Here is a 22,035-nt window from a genome sequence, read left to right as displayed (position 1 = left end):
GAGGAGGCTGTGGAAGTGACTCCTCAGTTCCTTCCTACCTCAAGCAACTTTGTTCTTGGAGAGTTTTCTGATGAGTGAATGTAAACGAGAATGCAAATCTGGGTTCTTCTTGGAAAGACATTAATTTCATGAATTAAAAAGCTGTGGGAGCCCTGGCCGGTGTGTTCAGCGGTTAGAGTGTCAGCTCACACACCGGAAGGGTCTCTGGTTCCATTCCGGGGTCAAGGGCACGTACCTGGTGGGGCGTATGAGGGAGGCAACCAATCGATGTCTCTCTCTCACATTGTTTCTCTCTGTTCCTGCCTCTCTCTTCTCCCTTCTTCCCCCTTTGTCCCTTCCTTCCTTCCACTCTCTTCATTTGCTCAAGGTCATGTAATTTAGCAAGTGGTAGACCTAGGATTTTGATTCCGGTTTAGCTCATTCCATAGCCAGTATTCTTTACACTACCACTTTGTAACTAGGTGTAATCATTTGGGCAAGTTTCCTGTTAAGTCGTTGGGGCCTCGGATTCCTCACGTGTAAAATACAGAGTTCATTCATCAAACTCTTGTGTCCAGGTGTACACATAATGACGACTGCAGTCCCCTCCTCCTTGCCCTTTTCATTCCAGTAGGTTATTTGTCTCTAACTTCTAAAACGGACCCTGCGACCATTGTACCACAAATGGCAAAAGAAACAGTCATAATCACTGTAGATAACCATTCAGTCTCCTTTATTTCTGCCTTCCTCTTTCACCTAGGCTCCCGCCCCACCCAGCACCAGGCCACGCCTCGGCGTGTGATGTCAGCACGTCCCGTGCGTCGCGTCGCGGCGCTCACTGGGCGCCCGGCTTTCGCCGCTGCTGCCGCCGCCGCCGCCGCCGGCCGCGGCTGCTCTCCCAAGATGGCGGCTCCTCCGGGCGAGTACTTCAGTGTTGGGAGCCAGGTGTCGTGCCGGACGTGCCAGGAGCAGCGGCTGCAGGGCGAGGTGGTAGCTTTCGACTACCAGTCCAAAATGCTGGCTTTAAGTATCCTTCCCTGCGCGGAGCCCGAGGCCGGGCCGGCGTGTATGTGGTCGTGGGGGTGGGGGGTGGTGGGGGTGGGAGTGGGACGACGGCGGAGGCTGGGGCCCTCTCCGGGCCTAGGGGCGACCGGCCACCGCGGAGCCCGTAGCGCATGCGCACGGCCCTGCGCGCCCCTCCCCCTCTCGGGGCTCCCTCGGTCCTCTTGGGGGACTCTGTCTCCCACCCCTTGTGGGAACTGGGCCCCACGCGAGAGTCGGTGGGTGGAGGGGGTGCAGGGCACGCGGATGGCTTTTCGGTGGGGACGCTGTGAGAGGGGACACAGCGATCGGGAGAGGAGGTGGTCGTGGGAGGGGGTTCCCGGATGGAAGGGGGGCTGATAAAATCGAGTGGGTGGGGAGGGGGTGAGTGGAGTGAGGAACTGCTTAGGGCAAGGGAAGACGATGGAGTTGAGGACGGGGTGTCTGCTGATGGGTTTGGTCCAAGGAAAGGCGGTGGGGTGTTGACTAGATGGACCTCACCTGTTTGGGGGGAAAGTAACCTTAAGGCAGAGTTTGTATGTAAATTGGGGCTGGGGGCTTGTTTCTTTTTTTTTTTTTGCCGGTTTGTGTGTGTATGCGTGGTGTCATGGTCGGGGGAGGGAGTGCTCAATTTTAGGCTTCTCAGTCATTTGAAAATTGCTGTTTGGGGGAGGTTTGCATTGGAAAACTGGCCCAGATAGAGGAACACGTTTTTCCGGGACTTCTGTAGGGATGTGTGGGTTACAGGTGAAGGAGTGAGTTGTGTTCTCTTGCTCAGCCGAGCACACATGGAGCCCTGGCTTTTCCATAGAAATCGCCTCCCCTTTTGGAAGTCGCAGTAGTACACAGAATGGAAAAGGTGGCCTGCTGCTTTGGGGTGGAAATGATTTCTGAATTGCTCCAGGAAATTCAGTCTTGGAAACAAAATGCTTCCTGGTTGTAATAAATGTGCCACCTTTTCGTCTTTTATTTGAGCCACAGGTGGGTTTATTTGCATTTTTTTTTTTTTTGGAGGAGTAATCCTTTATACTAGCATCTTTCAAAAGGAGGTTTTCTACTAAGTCTGCTGCATTTGAGTGGCAAATATTTTAATTCATTTACCACTAGTCGTAGAGTTCTAGCTTAGGAATGGCCTTTGACACTAATGCAGCAAGAATAGTTGCGTGTGCTTTTTAAAAATATATATTTTTTTGTTGATTTTTTTTTCAGAGGGAAAGGGAGAGTGATAGAGAGTTAGAAACATGGATGAGAGAGAAACATCAATCACCTGCCTCCTGCACACCCCCTACTGGGGATGTGCCCGCAACCAAGGTACATGCCCTTGACCGGAATCGAACCCGGGACCCTTCAGTCCGCAGGCCGACGCTCTATCCACTGAGCCAAACAGGTCAGGGCAATAGTTGCGTTTTTAAAAAAATTATCGATTTTAGAGAGAGAGAGAGAAGGGGGGGAGGAGAGAGAAACATCGATTTGTTGTCCACTTATTTATGCATTCATTGGTTGATTCTTGTATGTGCCCTGACTGGGGATTGAACCACCAACTTTGGTGTATCCAGTTGAGACTCTAACCAAATGAGCTATCCAGCCAGGACGTTTTTTGTTTGTTTTGTTTTGTTTTGTTTGTTTTAATACAAGAATTCATACCTGGACCAGATAAGACCTTTTTACTTTTTACGTTAGTGGTTTAGTTGGAAGGGTTTGGGAATGAGGAATTACTCTGCTTTTAATTGGCATACAGTGTGCTCTCAATAAATGGTTGGAGAATGATTGAATAAATGGTTTAACTTGCTGGGTCACCTTGGGTCAGCTTCTTTTCTAGTGCTATAGTTTTCTCCTCTGCAAAATGGGAAATGTCACATCTGAAAAATGATAAGAGTACTGTTCAGATAAAAGAAGTATTACACCAAGAGCAGAGAGCTCTGCCTCTTCTGTGTGGCTCATTCGGTTCAAAACAAACAGTACGTATGGGCATTAAAACTGCGTACGCGTCTCCTCCTCTCTGGTAGAGAGAAGGTGACAGAAATCCTTTTGAGGCTTCTAATTTTGAATTGTATATGGCTTCGAAAAGCTTGTGAGCTTACGAGGTAGCGCAGGAGGAAGGTGGCAGGCAGAGATTTCCTGAGGAGAGTTGTGCTGCTTGTAAGGCTTCCCCCTCTGGCTTGAGGCACACCTTTTACATAGGCCTTGTGAGAATTGGTGTGTTTTTTATGCTCCTTTTGGTATGTTGTCAGTGCTCTGCTTGCCCCTGTTTTCCTTAACTTTATTTTTTCACCAGAATGCCCCTCTTCCAGTGGAAAGCCCAACCATGCAGACATCTTGCTCATAAACTTACAGTATGTTTCAGAAGTGGAAATAATTAATGACCGAACAGAAACCCCACCTCCCCTAGCTTCACTCAATGTTAGTAAGGTAAGGACTTGAGGGTAGTTCTGGTTCTCCAAAAACGGTGGGAAAATTGAGTCTCATTGACTCTTGGAAATATACACATTGTCCATTGTTTTTCATTTTGTCATTGACTTACAATTGCATGTTCTGATATCTTTTTAAAAAATATGTTTAGTTTTACTCCTGGATATCTTCAGAAGACTTTAAAGAACATATTAATGCCCAAATAGAGAAATAGAATTGAGAACTTGCTTTAGTCTTTTATGAAAGAGGGCTTTTTAAAAAACTCTGGAGTCTGTGAGTGAACTTCTGGACTTGGTGGGGTTGGGTAAGGGTGTGGCCTGTGCAGCCTGAAATTGCATATGTGTGCACACATGAATATGCATATGTTTGTCCTGGGTGAAGATATGAATATTCTTCAGATTCTCAGGGATTCATGATCTACAAAAATTTGAAAACCACTGCTTTAGAGCTTCATTTTGGTCTTTATGTTTGAATTTTTGAGGTCTAAACAAAATTAGAAGTTTAGGATATTTTAATTTTAGATGTACAAATTGATCTCTGGGAACCCCCAAATTACTTTTTTGACTCTTCAATTCTGTCAAAGTTCATGTTGATTAATAATATTATCCCAAGACTTGTAGCCTTTGCTATCCCGTATACTTGGAACACTACTTCCAAAGTGACTGGAGCCTTATCCATCAGGACTTAAATGGCACCTCTTCTAGGAAGTCTTTGATGACCCAGGCTAAAGTAATTTGCTCCCATTACTCTCTCTTAGAGTACCTTATCCTTCAAGCTAAGGTAACATAGCCTTTAGCGTCCAACCTGGGACATTTCATAGAGTAAAGGGGACTGCTTTTGTTTTACACTAGGACAAGTAGAGATCAGTGTGCCCTGGGCACATTGGGACTAATGTTAGCCCATTCATAGCCTTTTGGTAATTATAATTGTATACCATTTGTTTACTTTTCTATCTCACCAAACTTTCTTTTGTCAGGATGGGAACTATACCTGTTTTGTTCATCACTGAATATACAGAGCCTTGCCAGAGTAGGTGTTTAATACATATTCGTTGAGTGAGTAAGTTAGGCTTTTGATTTTAGTGGCAGCTGCCTTTCCTTAAGTCTCTGGAATTAGTGTGGTGGAAGTTTTCCCTTTAGAGGAGTCTTGTAACAATGTGTGTTCTCTTGACTGTCCTGGGAGTACGGTGTGTTTGCTAAGAATTGAACAAAGCAAGGGCGTACTCGGGCAGCTGAGACAGTAGAGGGTAACAGGCCAGCAGGATGCGGTTACTCAGACACAGAGCTCCCTTTCCCTTTCCAGGGAAGTACCACATGTTTTTTAATGATGGCTGAGGACAGATTCGAAAGGGTCTTAGGTTTTATATTAAAGGCTGTTGTATATGTAACATCCCATTCTTAGAAATAGAATGATTTTTGAAGCCCTGGTTTAGTCAGGTACCTCCTACTAGAGTGTAGGAACTCTTTGGGTGGTTTTCTGTTAGCTGAAGAGATTTTAAAAAGATTCAAGTGAAATTGTTTATTGCTAGTATGTCGAGAGAAATAGGCTTTAAGTTATTCTTTAGTATTTATTTATATGGTATATGAAGTCTGTCACTAAATAAATGGACCTTTAGTGAGTAGTAAAGATTACCCGAGAGATGATTTTTTCAAATTTACAAGATACTATTTTCTGCTCTGTGACCAATTAAAGTGCTACCAATTATCTGAGCGGGCTTGGAGTGGTATGGGTAGGATTAAGAAGATTTCATATATTTTACCTCAAATATAAATACAGGGTGGGGCAGAAGTAGGTTTACAGTTGTTCTTATGGAAAGTAATACAGTAGTTAATAAATAATAATACGCCTGGCCGTCATGGCCCAGTGGTTGAACGTCCAACTATGAACCACGCGGTCACGGTTCGATTCCTGGTCAGGGCACATGTCCGGGTTGTGGGCTCAGTCCCTGTTGTGGGCGTACAGGAGGCAGCCGATCAATAATTCTCTCTCATCATTGATGTTTCAATCTCTCCCTCTCCATTCCTCTCTGAAATCAATTTTTTTTTTTTTTTAGGTTTTTTTTGTTTGTTTTTTTAAATATATTTTATTGATATTTTACAGAGAGGAAGGGAGAGAGATAGAGAGTTAGAAACATCGATGAGAGAGAAACACCGATCAGCTGCCTCCTGCACATCTCCCACTGGGGATATGCCCGCAACCCAGGTACATGCCCTTGACCGGAATCGAACCTGGGACCCTTCAGTCCACAGGCCGACGCTCTATCCACTGAGCCAAACCGGTTTCGGCTCTGAAATCAATTTTTAAAAATATTTATTTATTTGTAAATAAACTGCCCAATCTCCCAATTTAAAAAAAAATAATACAAGAATAAATTGTTTTGAATACTCATAACTGTAAATCTACTTTTGCCCCACCCTGTAGTTTGTGGTTATTGACTTTGTGGATTATCTTTGCTTTTATGATTTTGCTTTCTGCTGGTCAGTTTTAGTTGTTTACTAACATTGTTGTAAACTAATAGTTTAGCTACTCATTCAAGAAAGAAATAGGAAGTAATAGATTGAGGAATACCATAAATCTTTACTTTCCTTACATTGTGGTCTGCTTGCCAAGTCTTGAAAATAGTTTGCTGGGAAGAAAAGTCAGAAACTAAAAACTAAAATGAGGTTGGAGGGTTGTCTTTGGATTTCTTTCTAATTCTTCCATTTGTAGAAATGTTTATGAGTAAGCTCTATTGGCTTTCCCTTGAAACCAACCTTTGAAGCTGTTTTGTGATTCCTTTTTGAATTCAGTTAGGATTAGAAGAGCCTGCTGGGCTGTTACTGAAAACAGCTAACCTGGGCAGCAGCTGTTAACATGTTGCTTAGATGACATGAAAAGTTCATTTCATTTAAGAGCATGGACTTAGGGTTTTTTAAAATGGAGGATTGTTTAAGCATGTTAGACGAGAACCGACGTGCCCTGAGACCCCTAAAAGAAAACTGTTGATGCTCATAGTCTAGGGAGCACTACCTGTGACTTCCACTTCCAGTGGAAGATCCATCACATGTTGGCTCATCTTGCTGACGTAGTAATTGCTCTGTTTAATTAAACCTGTTGATATAAACTGTATATTTGTTTACTCCGACCCAGCAGGAAATGGAAGAGAAGGCCTTTTAAAGGAAATACTAAATTCCAGCCCAACTAGAGAAGGTATGAACTAGCAATTGGAGATGAGCCTGTTTTGCTTTCTATTGGCAGTTCACTGCAGGCTAAGAAGTCCTATGTCTATCCACAACAGTGGGATGTAAGAGGAAGCTTGGAAGAGGACAGTGGAGTTGCAGAAGGTGGAAGTTTTGAATATCATTTTCTCCACAGTAACGGAAGTTTTGAATATCACTTTTATCTTCTCCACAGTAACATTGTACCTCTTAAAATGTTCCAGATTTTCTGACTATAAGAAAAAAAGCATTTAAATAAAAGTACAAAAGCACACCAAAGCCAATCATAAGTGAGGTTCAGTTTATTTGCCATGTAGCTTATAGTTTACTCTGTCATGAGGAAAGCTTAAATATTGCTGGAGGATGAGAGCCCTAGGGCCCTCATGGTTGGGTGAATTACGGTGATTCTTAAGGTCCTTTGAATTGACTTCGCTGCTTGTTCTCTGGGGATAGATTGCGCATGGCTTGATAGTGCTCTCAAAAGATGATTTGGGTATGTCAACATGAACAGTTCTCTTTTATGTAGCATTTATCAAACATTTACTGAAATCTCTTATGCAAGGCATTGTGGTAAGCTCTGCTGGGGACCATACCTTACGTTTTTCAGTGCTAAAGTTTACAGAGAACTTTGACATCTCATTTCTTTCCATATTTATTTCTTTTATTGAAAAATTTTTATGACATCTCATTTCATCCTCACAACCACACTGTGAGCTTTAGAGTGTATTCTTTTCCTTTCAACAGATGAAAAAATAGTCTTACCCATTTAAGTGACTTGTTCAAAGTTATATGGCTAGTAAGTAGTGTGGGAACTAATATTTTCACATGCCACCCTCTGAACTAGCAGTTGTTAGACATCTCATTCAATCCTAACAACAGAGAATGAGTCACTAGCTTAAGGGAATACAACTAGTAAGTAATAGAGCTGGGATTTGAACTCTGGTCTGATATTTTAATGGCAAAGTCCCATTGTTTTTTCTACATCCGTGTTTTTAGCCTAGGGAGCTTTTAGAGTAGTTTAGTGAAATGAAATGAGGACCTAAATATCTGTAATCCTAAATACTGTTTCTAAGAAACATCTGTGTTGTGTGGTCAGGAGCAGCGTGGTCTAGTAGAAGGAGTATTGGGACCAAGCAGATAAGTTTTTAAAGTCACTTCTTTGCCACTTAATCTTACTGAGCATGAGTTTGCTCACTGTAAAAATGGGCTGTTAGTACCTATCTCAGAGTTGTTTTGAGAATTAGGTCAAGTTGACTAGCCTTGGCAGATGCTAGTTTTATTCTTCCTCATCAGCTTTGTGTAGCCAACTGATGTTCCTTTAATTATGGGATAAGGGGCAAGATGGGGAAGGGGAGCAGTATGTTAAAGGGAAGACAGCCAAGAACATTGGTGCTATTACTATGTCAGTCTTTCCTGGCATTGGATCTACATGTGTTCAGATATTGGAACTTGCCAACCTCAAATTGGGAAAGTCAGAGTTATATTAGATACCATTAATATGTAATATCTAATAATTAAAAGATTTTTCAGGCGACCTCTTGGTGGTGTCCAGAATTAACTTGAATTTCTAGGGCAATGTTATGAGGTGGCATAGTTAAGTGAACACTTGCTTGAGTACTGGAGGTTGGAGTGAGCAGTCACAGAACGTAGGAGGCTATGCTTTCAACCTCTGAGACTCTTAGGAAGGAACTCTTTGACACAGCCACGACAAGTGGATGAATTCATTTGTTTCGATAAATGGATCCAGTGCATTGAACGAGATGTAAGTCTTCTCACTTTGCTGAGTTGGAGAAGACTTTCTGGAGGAGATATTAGTGTGTTGGGGGAGGCAGGAAAAGAGACAAAGCATAGAAAACTGAAATCCACAGATAAACTGTCAGCCTCTTATAAACAAACATAAAGTGAATGATCAAATGGAACCAGAAAGAGATTCAAAGAGCTTATCCTAAGTTCCTGGTCATGAAGAATGAGTTGACTACCTTTGGCTAAAAATGTATTTGGAGATTGGTCAGTGAGTGGAGGGGTTTGGTAAGGCTGAGAAAATAGAAGAGACAAAGTTCACTTTTAAAAGAAATGGACACCCTGGACAGTGTTCCTCAGTGGTTGAACGTCAGCCCATGAACCAGAAGGTTACGATTCAATTCCCCCGCAGGGCGCATGCCTGGGCTGTGGGCTCTATCCCCAATAGTTCAGGAGGCAGCTGATGGATCTCCCTTCTTCCCTCGGAAATCAATGAAAAAACATTTAAAAAAGAAAGAAGATACACAAAAGTTCACTTTTAAAAGAAATGATGCCCTGGCTAGTGTTGGCCTATGCACTGAAGTTTGATTCCTGGTCAAGGGTGTGTACCTGGGTTGCAGGTTCAATCCCTGACCTGGTTGGGCCCATGTGGGAGGCAGCCAATCCATGTATCTCTCTCACATCAATGTTTCTTTCTCTCGCTTTCCTCCCTCCCTTCCACACTCTCTAAAAATCAATGGAGAAAATATCCTCGAGTGAGGATTAACAGCAACATTAAAATAATAATAAAATAAATGGACATGAGTGCCTTACTTGTAGGTAGGATGTCACACTGAGGGAAGTATGAGTTCCACCATTTTCAAAGCAACGATTTAGTATAATCTTAAGATTTTCTGGTTATTTGAGGATTAATCCTCAAGTATGAGTGAATTCCTGGGGTAGTTGATAAACACTGCATTGTGGCCTATATTCATGGATCTATCCTGTTAGCTGGGCCCTTGACCGTATATCTTGACCCTAATGTGTTGAGATATGGAGTTACCATCTCCAAGGAAAATCACATGACTTGGCCACCTTATGTTTAGGTATGTGTATATTGGTAGGAGGTAGAAGGTGTTTATGTGTAAATGTGGGTATATTAGGTGTATATGTGGGAAGGGAAATAACTACTGTCTAGCGAAAGCAAGACTTTTTTTATTTTTATTTTTTACTTTTTTAAAATATATTTTATTGATTTTTTACAGAGAGGAAGGGAGAGAGAGTCAGAAACATCGATGAGAGAGAAACATCGATCAGCTGCCTCCTGCACATCTTCTACTGGGGATATGCCCGCAACCCAGGTACATGCCCTTGACCGGAATCGAACCTGGGACCCCTCAGTCCGCAGGCTGATGCTCTGTCCACTGAGCCAACCGGTTTCGGCACAAGACTTTTATTTATTTATTTATTTATTTATTTATTTTTAAAATATATTTTATTGTTTTTTTTACAGAGAGGAAGGGAGAGAGATAGAGAGCTAGAAACATCGATGAGAGAGAAACATCGATCAGCTGCCTCCTGCACATCCCCCACTGGGGATGAGCCTGCAACCCAGGTACATGCCCTTGACCGGAATCGAACCTGGGACTCTTCAGTCCGCAGGCCGATGCTCCATCCACTGAGCCAAACCGGTTTCGGCGCAAGACTTTCTTTTTTTTTTTTTTTAAATATATTTCTTTATTGATTTCAGAGAGGAAAGGAGAAGGAGAGAGAGATAGAAACATCAATGATGGGAGAGAATCATTGATCGGCTGCCTCCTGCACACCCGGCACTGGGGATCGAGCCCGCAACCCAGGCATGTGCCCTTGGCCGGAATCGAACCCGGGACCCCTCAGTCCGCAGGCTGACGCTCTATCCACTGAGCCAAGCCAGCCAGGGCAAGACTTTCTTTTTAGATAAAAATTTTCTGGCTTCTAGAAGCTATACTATATAACCTGTTCGTTCACTTAATTAGAATATGTTGTCAAGGCCACAGTCCAAGGTTAGAGTCCACCACTCAGTTTTGCACCTGGCTTTGAGCAGACAGCTCTTTCCTTAACAGAAGTATTATGAAGATACAAATGGGGGGTGAAGAGGAAGAGTTCATTGCTGCTGAGTGACGGAGCATGTTAAGTAGTGTTTGTCAGATCAAGTCAGAGAGAGAGAATGGTTGCCATTTAAAAAAAACATTAGTCTTTTGAAGTAGGTCACACTCAGTGGCATTCAAACTTTGGGGTCAAACTGATAGCCGTAGTTGGGGGTACAGTGCTCTAGGGCTCATGACTAAGTTCAGGCTATAGTGCATGGCAGCCAGCTGACTCAGTACTGAGGGCTCTCCCTCATTAGGTCAAGGATTTGGTTCTGAAGGGAGCTTTCTTGATATTATGGGGGTCTGGGAAGAGCTACTGTCTGCCTGAAAAGACAAATTGCTGAGCTCAAGATACTGGGTGCCATAGGTGTGCTGTTGCAGCCACTTCTGCACTCTACCTCTTTGACACCGAGACGAATCAAAATAAGGACTTTACTGTTGGGTCAGCCGTGGTATCTCTTCCAGTGTTAAGGGGGCATTTAACTGGTTTAATTTCCCTGGCAGAGAATAGGCATGGAAGTTGGAATTTTGAGACTAACTTAGGTAAGTACCAGAAACTATCCTAGAGAGACAAGCAAATTTCATTTCAACTAGAAATTTAAAGGACCTACCTAGTACACCAGGAGCTAATGGTGGTGTGGTAGAATGTGGGGAGTATGAAGAACTGGGTTCTTTTTACAACTGGTCTGCTAATGAATTGTGTGACCTGTGTCAGTCACTTAACCTCCGAGAACTCTTCTATGAATCACTAACAGTCAAGGTTTCTTTATCTTTTATCCACCTTCCCCCTCTTTTCCCCTCCCTTCCAGGTGCTAGGAATATAGGATGATTAAGACACTGCCTTTGCCCTTAAGAATCTCATGTTGGAAGTAGTGAGGGACAGCAACACTTATCTTAATGGTAACAATATGGCAGGATCAGTGTTTGTGGAGGTGTAAACAAGGTGCTATGATAGGGAAGCAAACTTTTTCTATAAAGATTCTGATAGTAAATACTTTAGGCTTTGTGGACTACACATTATCTGTCACAACTACTCAACTTTGCCTTTGTAGCAAAAGCAGCCATAGGTAATCTATATATATAAAAGCCTAAGCAACTGTTATGATCGATCAACTGCTCGATGGGTCACTATGATGTGCACTGATCACCAGGGGCAGACGCTCAATGCAGGTGCTGCCCCCTGGTGGTCAGTGTGTGCCCACAGCCAACCTCCCGTGGCCAGCCAACCTCCAGTGGTCCCTCCCCCGGCCGGCAGGCCCTGATCAGATTGGGACTGGGTGAGAGATCTGCCCTGACGTCAGTCTGGCCAAGGGACCTCACCCATGCACGAATTTGTGCACCAGGCCTCTAGTATGTAAATAAATGGGCATGGCCATTCCAATAAAACTTAACTAAAACAGGTGGTTGGCAGAATATGACTCACAGGCTGTGGGCAAACTACCTGTGAAAGTTAAAACTTTGCCTATAGGATATACTGACTGACTAGAGGCTAGTCTCTATTGTACAGCAGCAATATGCTGGTTTGACAAGTACCGTGTTAAAGTCTGGAGATTGAGGTAGTGCTGTAGCCCCTGGATTTGAGCTATTCATCATACCTAAAAGCACTCAACATATCTTAACATTCTAGTTTAGGGGAGTTGTTTGACTTATCTTCTCTAGTCTTGGCACATCAGAAAATGATGGATCCAATAATTTAGGCTTGTTTAGGGAATGCCTATCAGTATTGACTTAAAATGCTTTCTTACACAGGATCTGTTCTTGAAAGTATTCCTGTGAATTAACCTTTGACAAAAGAAATAAAGATGTCCTTGAGGTTTAGGGTGAGATTGGGGCCCTTTTCAGAAAAGAGAGGCCCTTCACTGAGAGGCAGACAATTATGTTCTGTGCTGGGGACATTGATGGAAATGCCAGAATTCACTGATAAAAAGAGATGATGGCAGCAGAGTCTTAAGATATTTATTCTCGCCCTAGCCGGTTTGGCTCAGTGGATAGAGTGTCAGCTGTGGACAGAAGGGTCCCAGGTTTGATTGCAGTCAAGGGCACATACTTCGGTTGCAGGCTTGATCCCTGGCCCTGGTTGGGGCACATGCAGGAGGCAACCAATCGATGTGTCTCTCTCATTGATGTTTCTGTCTCTTCCCCTCTCCATTCTCTCTAAAAGTCAATGGAAGAGTATCCTCGGGTGAGGATTAACAACAGTAACAAAAAGATACTTATTCTTTTAAAAATATTTAACTATTTTCAACAATAATTTAGGCTTGTTTCTCTTAGGTGGAACTGTTTGAGTGTAGTGCAGGGTTAAGAACACAGCCTCCAGAATCAGACTGGGTTCAAATCCACTTTCCCACTTGTAGCTTGGTAAACTTGGGCAAGTTCTTAACAGCTGTGCCTAGTTTCTCCACCTATTTGGTAGGAGTAATTTTAGTCCCCATTTCATAGGATTGTTGTGCAGATAAAATGCTTAATACATGCCAAGTGGGTAGCTTGGTGCCTACTGTGGAGTAAACTCTTGTTCAACAAGTTTAGCTCTTAGAATTTTAGTGTTCACTACCAGGCCTTTTTGCTCCACCATTCCGGTGTTTGATTCAATGTTTTGATTAATTTTTATGTATTCTAGAACACAACTTCAGGTGGGGTACTCAATTTTTTAGTTCCCAACTATCCAAGGTTGTAAAGAATAGTTTTATTAGAAACTTTCAGACGGGAGCAGTTAGGGAATAAGAAGACTTGGAGATATTGGTAGTTGGAATAAATACTTTTTTTTTTTTTTTAAATCTTTACCTGAGGATGTGTTTATTGATTTTGAGAGAGAAACAAACAAACATCGATCAGTTGTCTCCCATTCACACCCTGACCAGGGATTGAACCTACAACCTTTTTGGTGTATGTGATGAGGGCACTCTAATCAACTGAACCACCCAGCTGGGTTGGAAGAAATACTTTAAGAGACTGCTTGTTGCTGAGAATGAGGGCTTTCCAAGCGTGCACCTCAGAATTGAAGCAGTAGGAGCAAGCATTGGGCCCTTGGGATGACAGTTGTTCTTGCCTGCTCTGGTCTGCCATCCCTCAGCCTCCACCAGCGTTGCAGGCAGCACTGGCAGTTCCAGGGCAGCAGCTGCAGTGCTTCCCAACCCCTCTGTGAGGGCAGCTGGTTGGAAGGGCCGAATGTACACAGAAGACAAACTGTGTGGCTCATTGGAGTCATAGGTCCCATCCAGCAGGTTCCTCTCTGGGCTCTCCTTCCCATGTTGTATCAGCTGTCACAGCCTGCTAAATATTTGCAGTAAGACTCCCCCTGGATTTCCCACAGCACCTGTGCTCTCCTGGACTGGGTGTGTGGAAATAAAATGGCCTCGCTGGTTACTAAATAACAAGATGAAGTGTATATTGTTTGGATTTTGTTGTGTCTGCTTCCTCCTCATGTCACTGAGTGCAGGAAGAGATGTGTTCCGTTGGTGTTCATTAATTCATTGACTCCAGGGGTAGCCAACAGCAGGCATGACTAGAAGCCTTTTAATATTAATGTGCTTTGATATCAAGTTCATGCACTTATCTCCATTGCCCACATCAAGGTGCTATATGTAAAATGGTCACAGGAAGAAGCACAGGTTAGTAGACTAGGAATAACTGTTTTTACTGGGGAACACAAAATAGAGGGGCAGGTAAGTACAAGTTGTCTTGTGCAGTCGTTTCAATTCATCTGCATGCTCATTAGTAACAAATCTTTGTAGGTTTGTGTCTCTCCGTTTGCCTGAACCCAGTGTACTCTTAAAGTTGGTGCTTTTAGTATTCTTAGAGATTCTAACCACATAGTGCTTCAGTTTTGATTGGGAGAGGCCAGCAGCCTACATATTTGCATTGAAACTGAATGTAGTATGGTGCTAGCCATTGAATTTAAAAAATTGTCATCCTGCCCTGTCTAGTGTTGGAACGTTCTCCCGTACACCAAACGGTGATGGTGATGGGTTCAGTTCCCGGTCAGGGCACATATCCGGGTTGGAGGGGGGGGGAGGGGGTTTGGCCCCCTGGGGCATGTACGAGAAGCAGCCAATCAATGTTTCTCTTTCCCTTCCTCCCTCCCTCCCTCTTCCATCCTCTCTCAAAAAAAGAATCAATAAAACATATCCTCAGGTGAGGGGGGGCGGGATTGTAGTCCTCATGACTGACCCACCTTTCCAAGCTAAGGTGGGTCCTGATGACCCTCCCACCTTCTCTACTAAGGGCAGCTTATTGGTTCCCTCTAGCAGTTTGACAATGACCATAATAGAATAAGTGAACCATATACAGATAGGTGTTAATTTACAAAATACGATGTGGGGAAATTTAGATCTGTATAACAGCTAATGAGGGTAGAGTGATAGCCACTTGCTTTACCAAAGGAAGCTTATCCACATTTTTCATCAGTTTTTAGGAACATGTCATAAAAGAACAAAGTAATCTCCCTCTGCTTTTACTCCCAGTTTTGAAAAGAAACACTTTTAGATTCTTTTTGTGAGGATAATCTTCCTCATGCCTAGTTTATGGGGTCCTCTGTGGGAGAAATTTACCCCATACAACTTCCTGGTGGAAGCTGATCTGTTGAATATCAGATACAAGCATTTTTCAGATTGCCGTGAAAATATAGTCTGTAAACTGACAACTGGAGTTTTCAGGGTTTGCTGTGAGTCCAGTCTGCCCAAAGCACAAATGTAGGTACAGGTGGAGGATATCGGAGCAAATTTAAATACAGTCAACTTACACTGATTTCTGCTGACTTTTCCAAGGCTCTCAGGTCATGTAGCATTTGGGATCTGTTTGCACTATGAGTTGACATGGAGAATCATCTTTTCTCCTTTGCTTTCAGAGCCTTTAGAAGAGATTGTGCAACTGGTATTTTGGGGTGTGTGTGTGTGTGTATTTTGAAATAATTGTTCTGTAACCATTGTGTTGCTGTTATTCAGGCTGTCCAAATTAATCACTTCTGGCTGAAATGTATATCCATTTTATTCTGCCTCTACTAAAAAGTGGCTCCCCTCTCTGTGTTCTTTTGGCTTGATTTATGAGTTCTATTCTTTTTAAAAATATATATTTTTTTATTAATTATATATGAGGGAGAGGGAGGGATAGATAGATATATTTTTTATTATATATGAGGGAGAGGGAGAGAAAGAGAGAGAGAGAAACATCAGTGATGAGGGAGAGTCATTCATTGATCAGCTGCCTCCTGCACATCCCCTACTAGGAATCGAGCCTGCAACACAGGCATGTGCCCTTGACCAGAATCGAACCTGGACCCTTCAGTCCGCAGGCTGATGCTCTATCCACTGAGGCAAACCAGCTAGGGCTATGAGTTCTATTTTTAAACATTCTGCATAAATGCCTGGTTTCTCTGAGCCAACTCTTCTCTCTTACTGAATGGGTGATGTTATGTTTTTAACCTCCTATGGAGGTGGCAAGGATATTTTACTTTGAGTACCCAGACTATCTAATTATCATAAGCTCTGTAGGAGCAGCTTTGTCTGACCCAACATTGGGAGATGCTTTGGTTTTCAGGGATAAGCATTTTTAAAAAGACCTCAAAGTGAGATTCTCCTGCATGCTCATGGGGTAAACACCTGCCTGACCACGGGGCCCTTCTTCCCAGGAGCTCTGCAGGAGCTCGGTTAATCCAGGGAAGCTCTGCTGCCTTTCTGATTTTCCTTCTTTCCTTGGAGATTTCCGATTTTCTACAGGGTTGTTGGGAAAGTGAGACTCAAGAAAACTCCTGTTACCAGGGTTTTCTTGGTGACTGAATAAACTTTGCTTGTGGTTACTTAAAATATACCACCAAGAGCTCTCTTTCCATAGAAACTGGTGCTTTCTTGCTGCAGGTGGGATTGTCACTATCAGAGGATTGCTGTCAGCCCTGTGCATTTATTTCTTTGTGAAGTTGTAGCTTGGTGGGGCCAAATGGCAGGACTGGGCTTGAAAGATTATTTACTGCTGCTGTCTGTCTCTCCATGTCCTGGGGACCATGTGAAAGCAGAGCTCTGGCTTCAGATCACTGCAGTCTTGGCTTTTCTTCCCTCTTAGACTTAGGGAGACTGAGATAATAGTGTTTCTGAGTTTGCTCTTCTGTGCTCACTTCCCCTCCTTCCTCAGCCAGTCTCTGAAACTCAGATGCAGGGATGAGACTCCCCAGTTCCTCATAATCCAGTTGAAGGCCTCCTGTTTCATCTTCATAGTCAAACCCATGCCTCAATGAAGTGCTTCATTTTACCAGCAAACAGATACTTTGCTTACTTTCTGCCAGTAGAACAATATTTGGTTTATGGTTTGAAAGGTCACTGTTAAAACAGAATACAGATGTTTAAGAATTCCAAGCATGTAGGTACTTTGCGAATGTGCTGGAGGATGTGCTTTGTATTTGAGGAGCTAGTGTGTCAGGACAAATTGTGTGTTTGCACATGTTTTTAATGTGCTGTAGCATCAATATACTAAGCTGTTCATGTTTCTGAAAATCTCCGATTCATTTGACTTTCAGACGCATTATCTGTCTTTTGTTTGTTTTAACCATCTTGCCCAGCGTGTTTGTCTTATACTCAAACAGATTTGTACTCCAAGTCTCTAGCAACCAATATTGTGGGGTGGGGGTAAAAAATGTATTAGAGGATCGACAGGGGCCCTGCCCCTGTTCGGAGGAATTTCCTATGTTTTAGTAGAATTTTGTTTGATCAGTTTGTGATTGTTCCACTAGATGGCAATTAAGGACTGACATGAAGTAAAATGCTGGCCCTTTTTCTAAAGAGCAGGATCTCTTTTCAGCTCAAGCTGAAGATGGACAATATCCAGGGTTAGGTTTACTTGAGTCTTGGTTCCCTGTATGAGCATAGATAATGGTGCTGGAAAGGTAGAGTCTTTTGTGCTCAGTTCCCCTCCTCCCTCAGATAGTCTCTGAAACTCAGAGGCAGGGTGAGACATTAATTTCAAACCCGAGGCTCTAGCACAGTAGCTGATAACTATTCTTAATTCTCTCCTTTCGTAAAAATGTTTGTATTACCTTTTAACTCTGACTGCCACTTTCCCATCAGGTAGCTCCACAATCATACTCTATCACATTACCCTGCTCTGTTTCCTTCCTAGCACTTACCACTGTATAAAGTTAACCTGGTTTATATTTTTGTTTATAGTCTTATCTCTACTCCCTCCCTTCAATGCTGTATCTCTAGCTTAACATAGAATGTCTGGCACATGGTAGACATTCAAAATATTGGGAGGAAGGAATGTTTGCCAGGAAAAGCAGTAATTATTCAGGTATATTGTGTGTATTTGTTTCGCTTTTGATCTCTGAGAAAACTGAATCTACCCAAACCTGTCTTTTCCGGCCTCCTTTCCTCAATTTTGGCTTGACAGTTGGGAAAAATGAAGGTGAATGATTTTCTGAGTCTCTTTCCTCTCCCCCACTTTAGCTTGCCAGCAAAGCACGGACAGAGAAGGAGGAGAAGCTGAGCCAGGCCTATGCAATCAGCGCTGGTGTCTCCCTAGAGGGCCAGCAGCTCTTCCAGACCATTCACAAGACGTGAGTTGGGGGAGCATAGAGATCCCTTGTCCCGGGGGTGATGCTGCCTGGCTGTGCTGTCTGGTGGCTTACTTTCAGGTAGTTGTGTTCCTGAAAGTAACCAGGGAAGCTGGGTAGTGTGTTGGCAATACCTCGACATCCAGGGATATGGGTACTTGTTGCTTTTCCATAGAGAAAAATGGTGTAATTGCGGACAAATTGTCTTCTCTGGGCTTCAGTTTCTTCATCTGTAAGACTTAGTTTTCGATTAGGTTGTCCCTAAGGGTCCCTTCCATACCTAGTATTCCATAATTTAGAACTAGTGATCTATTTGTCTTTTATTATTTTATCTTGTACCTTTCTCTAAAAGCTTATGCAGTTTTTTTAAAAAATATATATTTTATTGATTTTTTACAGGGAGGAGGGAAGAGGGATAGAGAGTTAGAAACATTGATGAGAGAGAAACATCGATCAGTTGCCTCCTGCACACTCCCCACTAGGGATGTGCCCGCAACCAAGGTACATGCCCTTGACCGGAATCGAACCTGAGACCCTTGAGCCCCTAGGCCGACGCTCTACCTAATGAGCCAAACCGGGCAGGGCAGCTTATGCAGTTTTATTAAGGAAAAGTTCTCTCTCTTTTGCCCGTCCCATTGGTACATTGGGGTGAACACAGGGAGTTAGGGAGAGCAGAAGGCCACTTTATCACCACCTTCTAAAAGACATTTTGTCACAGCAGAAGTCATTTGACTCCACTAGCTTCCCTAGTTGCTGAAAAACTGAACATTTGACACTCCTCCTCCCCCCTGCTGCCTTCTGTTACCCTATTTAACCACCTGGGTCTGGTGCACAGATGGCAGCTGGCATCAGAGCTGTTTGAGTCCATGGTGTGAGTCTCTGAACATTTACAGGTATGTGAAGGAATTCTCTTAGTAGTATCAGCTGTCCTGGGTCTCCCAAAGTGTGAACTGGAATGGGCCTTCCCAGTCTAGCAAGTGCCCAGCTGTCTGATAATTGAGAAGGACCATTTTGAGGAGCAGCTTCCATTGTAGGTGGTGGGCAGAGTACAGATCACAACACGGTGGGGAATTTGTTCTGTCTTCCTAAAGGTGCCATTTCCCCTTCGGCCAAAGGCTGGCAGACTACAGCCAGCAGGCCAACTCTGCTTATTTGTTTATATATCATCTGTGGCTGCTTTTGTGGTACAGTGACAGAGATTGTATGGCCTGTAAAGCTTAAAAATATGCTATCTGACCTTTTATATAAAAAATTTACCAGGTTGAAGCTAGTGGCCTGAGCCCAGCTGAACTCAATTTGGCTTGGACTTCTGGGGCTGCCACTAAGTTTTCTATGGGTTTCCGGGTCCCTAATGCTGCAGAGCAACTCTTCTGGGTCCTCCTCTGAGTACATGTGCATCCGTTTCCTTGCTGTTCCCAGCCAGTGATGCCCAGGAAATGTTTCCTGGCTACTCCTCCCCATGGGCTGCTGGCAGCTAGTGTTGCCTGAGTGGTGAGCTGGGAACTTGGGGTCAGCAGGAGGTGTGGGATGCCTGCAAGAGGTAACTTTCACCTGTTCTCTCTCCCTTCCAGCATTAAAGATTGTAAATGGCAAGAAAAAAACATCATAGTCATGGAAGAAGTTGTTATTACACCCCCATATCAAGTGGAAAACTGTAAAGGCAAAGAGGGGAGTGCACTGAGCCATGTACGCAAAATAGTAAGTATAAAGGAGCCATGGAACTTGAAGTAGAGAATGATTCCTTGGCCTTCACCCTCCGGCATCAGGGCAGGACAGTGTGCTGCAGGTCCTGCCTCCTCTGACACAACCACCTTGTGAATAGGCCTGCTTTGCCGCCTTGCCTCCGTGCAGTGTGCTGCTCTGCAGCTGTGGCTTAGACACTCCTGCAGGGGTGGAACCACTCGGTAGTGTGGAATAACTCGAGTGGTCATTTGCAGTGTGGTCCTTTTAGTGTGTGGCTTTTGGGAATTGCATGATACTGGCCTGAGCAGTTCCTCTCACCTCAGGCAGGGTTCTTCCCAGAAGGGCTGGTTGGTATAAATCAGTTGCCATTGGCATCTCTGACCCTGCATATGTCACCTGACTTCTTAGATTGAGTTGTAGCATTTATAAAAACAAACAGCATTGAAAGACCAACATTGTGGATGTGAAAAGTTTAAGACTAATTCCCCACCAGCTTTCTGTTCTGTACTTGTCTGAAGAGGGTAGAGGGATTTTTGGATCATAATAATCTCTTTTCAGTTTCTATTTTAGTTTATAGATTCATCTTATTTTAGCCAGTCTTAGCTGAAGCTGCAAAAATTGTGGCTGAAACAAGTGACCCCCCATCAGACAGCAAAAGCAAAGGCGCCTGAATGATCTGTGGGCTGGTCAGCCAGGAGGGGGCTGTGGAAACCTGGAGTGGACTGTTTGAGAGGCCTTGTGTGACAAACTCCTTTTCTGACCTAGGCTGACTGGTCTCTTTCAGGTTGAAAAACATTTTAGAGATGTGGAAAGCCAAAAGATACTGCAGCGTTCACAAGCCCAACAACCACAGAAGGAGGCTGCCCTGTCATCCTGAGTCCACATACATGGAGGACTCTTCCAGCATCCAGCCAAGGAGGCGATGGTGGCGGCTTCAGCGGAGGCAGGCCGGGGGAGGGAAGGGATCCTATATTTCCCGTTGGCTCTTGTTAACAGAGGGTCAGCGTTTCTAAATCTTAGACTTGAACAAACAAAACACCCAACAAAAAGAACAAGAGAATAATTTAAAAGTTGAATCATTACTTGACTAACAGACTTTGGTCCACCATGTCCTTTTCACAGCTCCCTTCTGGAACAGTCACCTTGTTAAATTTATTTTTTGAACATTTCTTTCTGGCTCTACCCTTTCACCTCTGACTTTCATTTCCTAGTCTGTCCCTGTCATTCTGTTTTTATAAGTGGCTACACTTACCTTGTGAATGATTGAAAGAAACTTTTACATCTTCCAAAATAAAAGTAACAAGCTGACTGTGATACTGAAGTTGAGAACAGCAGACAGAGGTCTCACTTTAAATTCCCCCCCCCTTTTTTTCTTTTTCTTTTTTTGCACAGGGCATGGCTTGAATTAGTTTTATTTTTCTTAACTTTAAATATATATATGAAAATATATATTAAAATGTTCTCTAAATATTTTCTGCTTCTTGCAGGTCTCTTTTTACTAGATCATGGCCACTCTTCCCACCTCATCCCTCTGAAAATAAAAATGTATTGCCCTCCCCACCATCCATAGCCAGGCAACTAACTTGGCTTATTCACAGCAAGAATCTCCGGCAGCACTTTGTAGAGCCCGTGTGTGCAGATGGGAGTTGGCTTTGAGGATTCCTGATGGCTTTTAGTCTTTGTGTTTGTTCCAGTCTCACATTTGGCTGAAACCTCAGGATTCTCCTGCCTTTTGCTTACTTCATGGTACTAGAAGAACCTCCTCACTACTCTCCTGTCTCCTACATGAGAGCGTCAGCTGCCCTTTTCTCCAGTGTCCTCTGCAGAACTATTTTGCATGGCACATTCGGCTCCTCCTTGAGGGATGATATTCTTTTATCAGAAACCTGGAGTCCACCGATCTCCACCTCTCTTTAAGTGTGTATCCAGAGTCAGCAGCCCAGGAGAAAGCTTGGGTTGCCTATAGTTTCTCTTCTGACAACCTCCTCCTCTTATGCCCATGCCCACTCCCTTTAAATTTTACAAGCTTATGATAGTTTGTATGTGCTCAGCCATTGGGCAGAAAACCTGAAAAGAATTCTGGACTTTAGCCCACCAGTTTGTCTGGTTTGATAACCTGCTGAGAGCCAAAACTGGCACCTGTTGTCCCATGCCTTCAGGGCCACCCAATGGGGCAGAGTGTGCCACAGGCTGAGTGTCGGGCACTGAGTGGGATGTGGGTGATGCTCATGTGACTGGCTAGAGCTTTGGGGGTGGGGTGGGGGTTAACTACTATTTTTTTGGCCATGATCTCTTTCCCCTTCCTTTTTTTTTTAATTAAATAAATGGATCAAAATTAAATAAT

The 22,035-nt window shown here is 43.5% G+C and overlaps 1 protein-coding gene across 1 annotated transcript; it reads left to right on the top strand.

Moving 5' to 3' along the window:
• Nucleotides 1-794: 794 nt before the first annotated feature.
• Nucleotides 795-21,132, top strand: LSM12 (LSM12 homolog). Its single transcript, XM_081109623.1, has 5 exons — nucleotides 795-1,006; nucleotides 3,296-3,429; nucleotides 17,902-18,011; nucleotides 19,580-19,706; nucleotides 20,476-21,132. The coding sequence occupies exons 1-5, from the start codon at nucleotides 883-885 to the stop codon at nucleotides 20,566-20,568; spliced, it is 588 nt and encodes a 195-aa protein (XP_080965749.1). The 5' UTR covers nucleotides 795-882; the 3' UTR covers nucleotides 20,569-21,132.
• Nucleotides 21,133-22,035: the final 903 nt, after the last annotated feature.

The sequence above is a fragment of the Myotis nattereri genome (genome assembly GCF_964212035.1).
Source record: "Myotis nattereri genome assembly, chromosome: 16".
Lineage (NCBI taxonomy): Eukaryota > Metazoa > Chordata > Mammalia > Chiroptera > Vespertilionidae > Myotis > Myotis nattereri.
The sequence above is the reverse complement of the archived record's forward strand: the minus strand, read 5'-3'. Positions and strand labels throughout refer to the sequence as shown.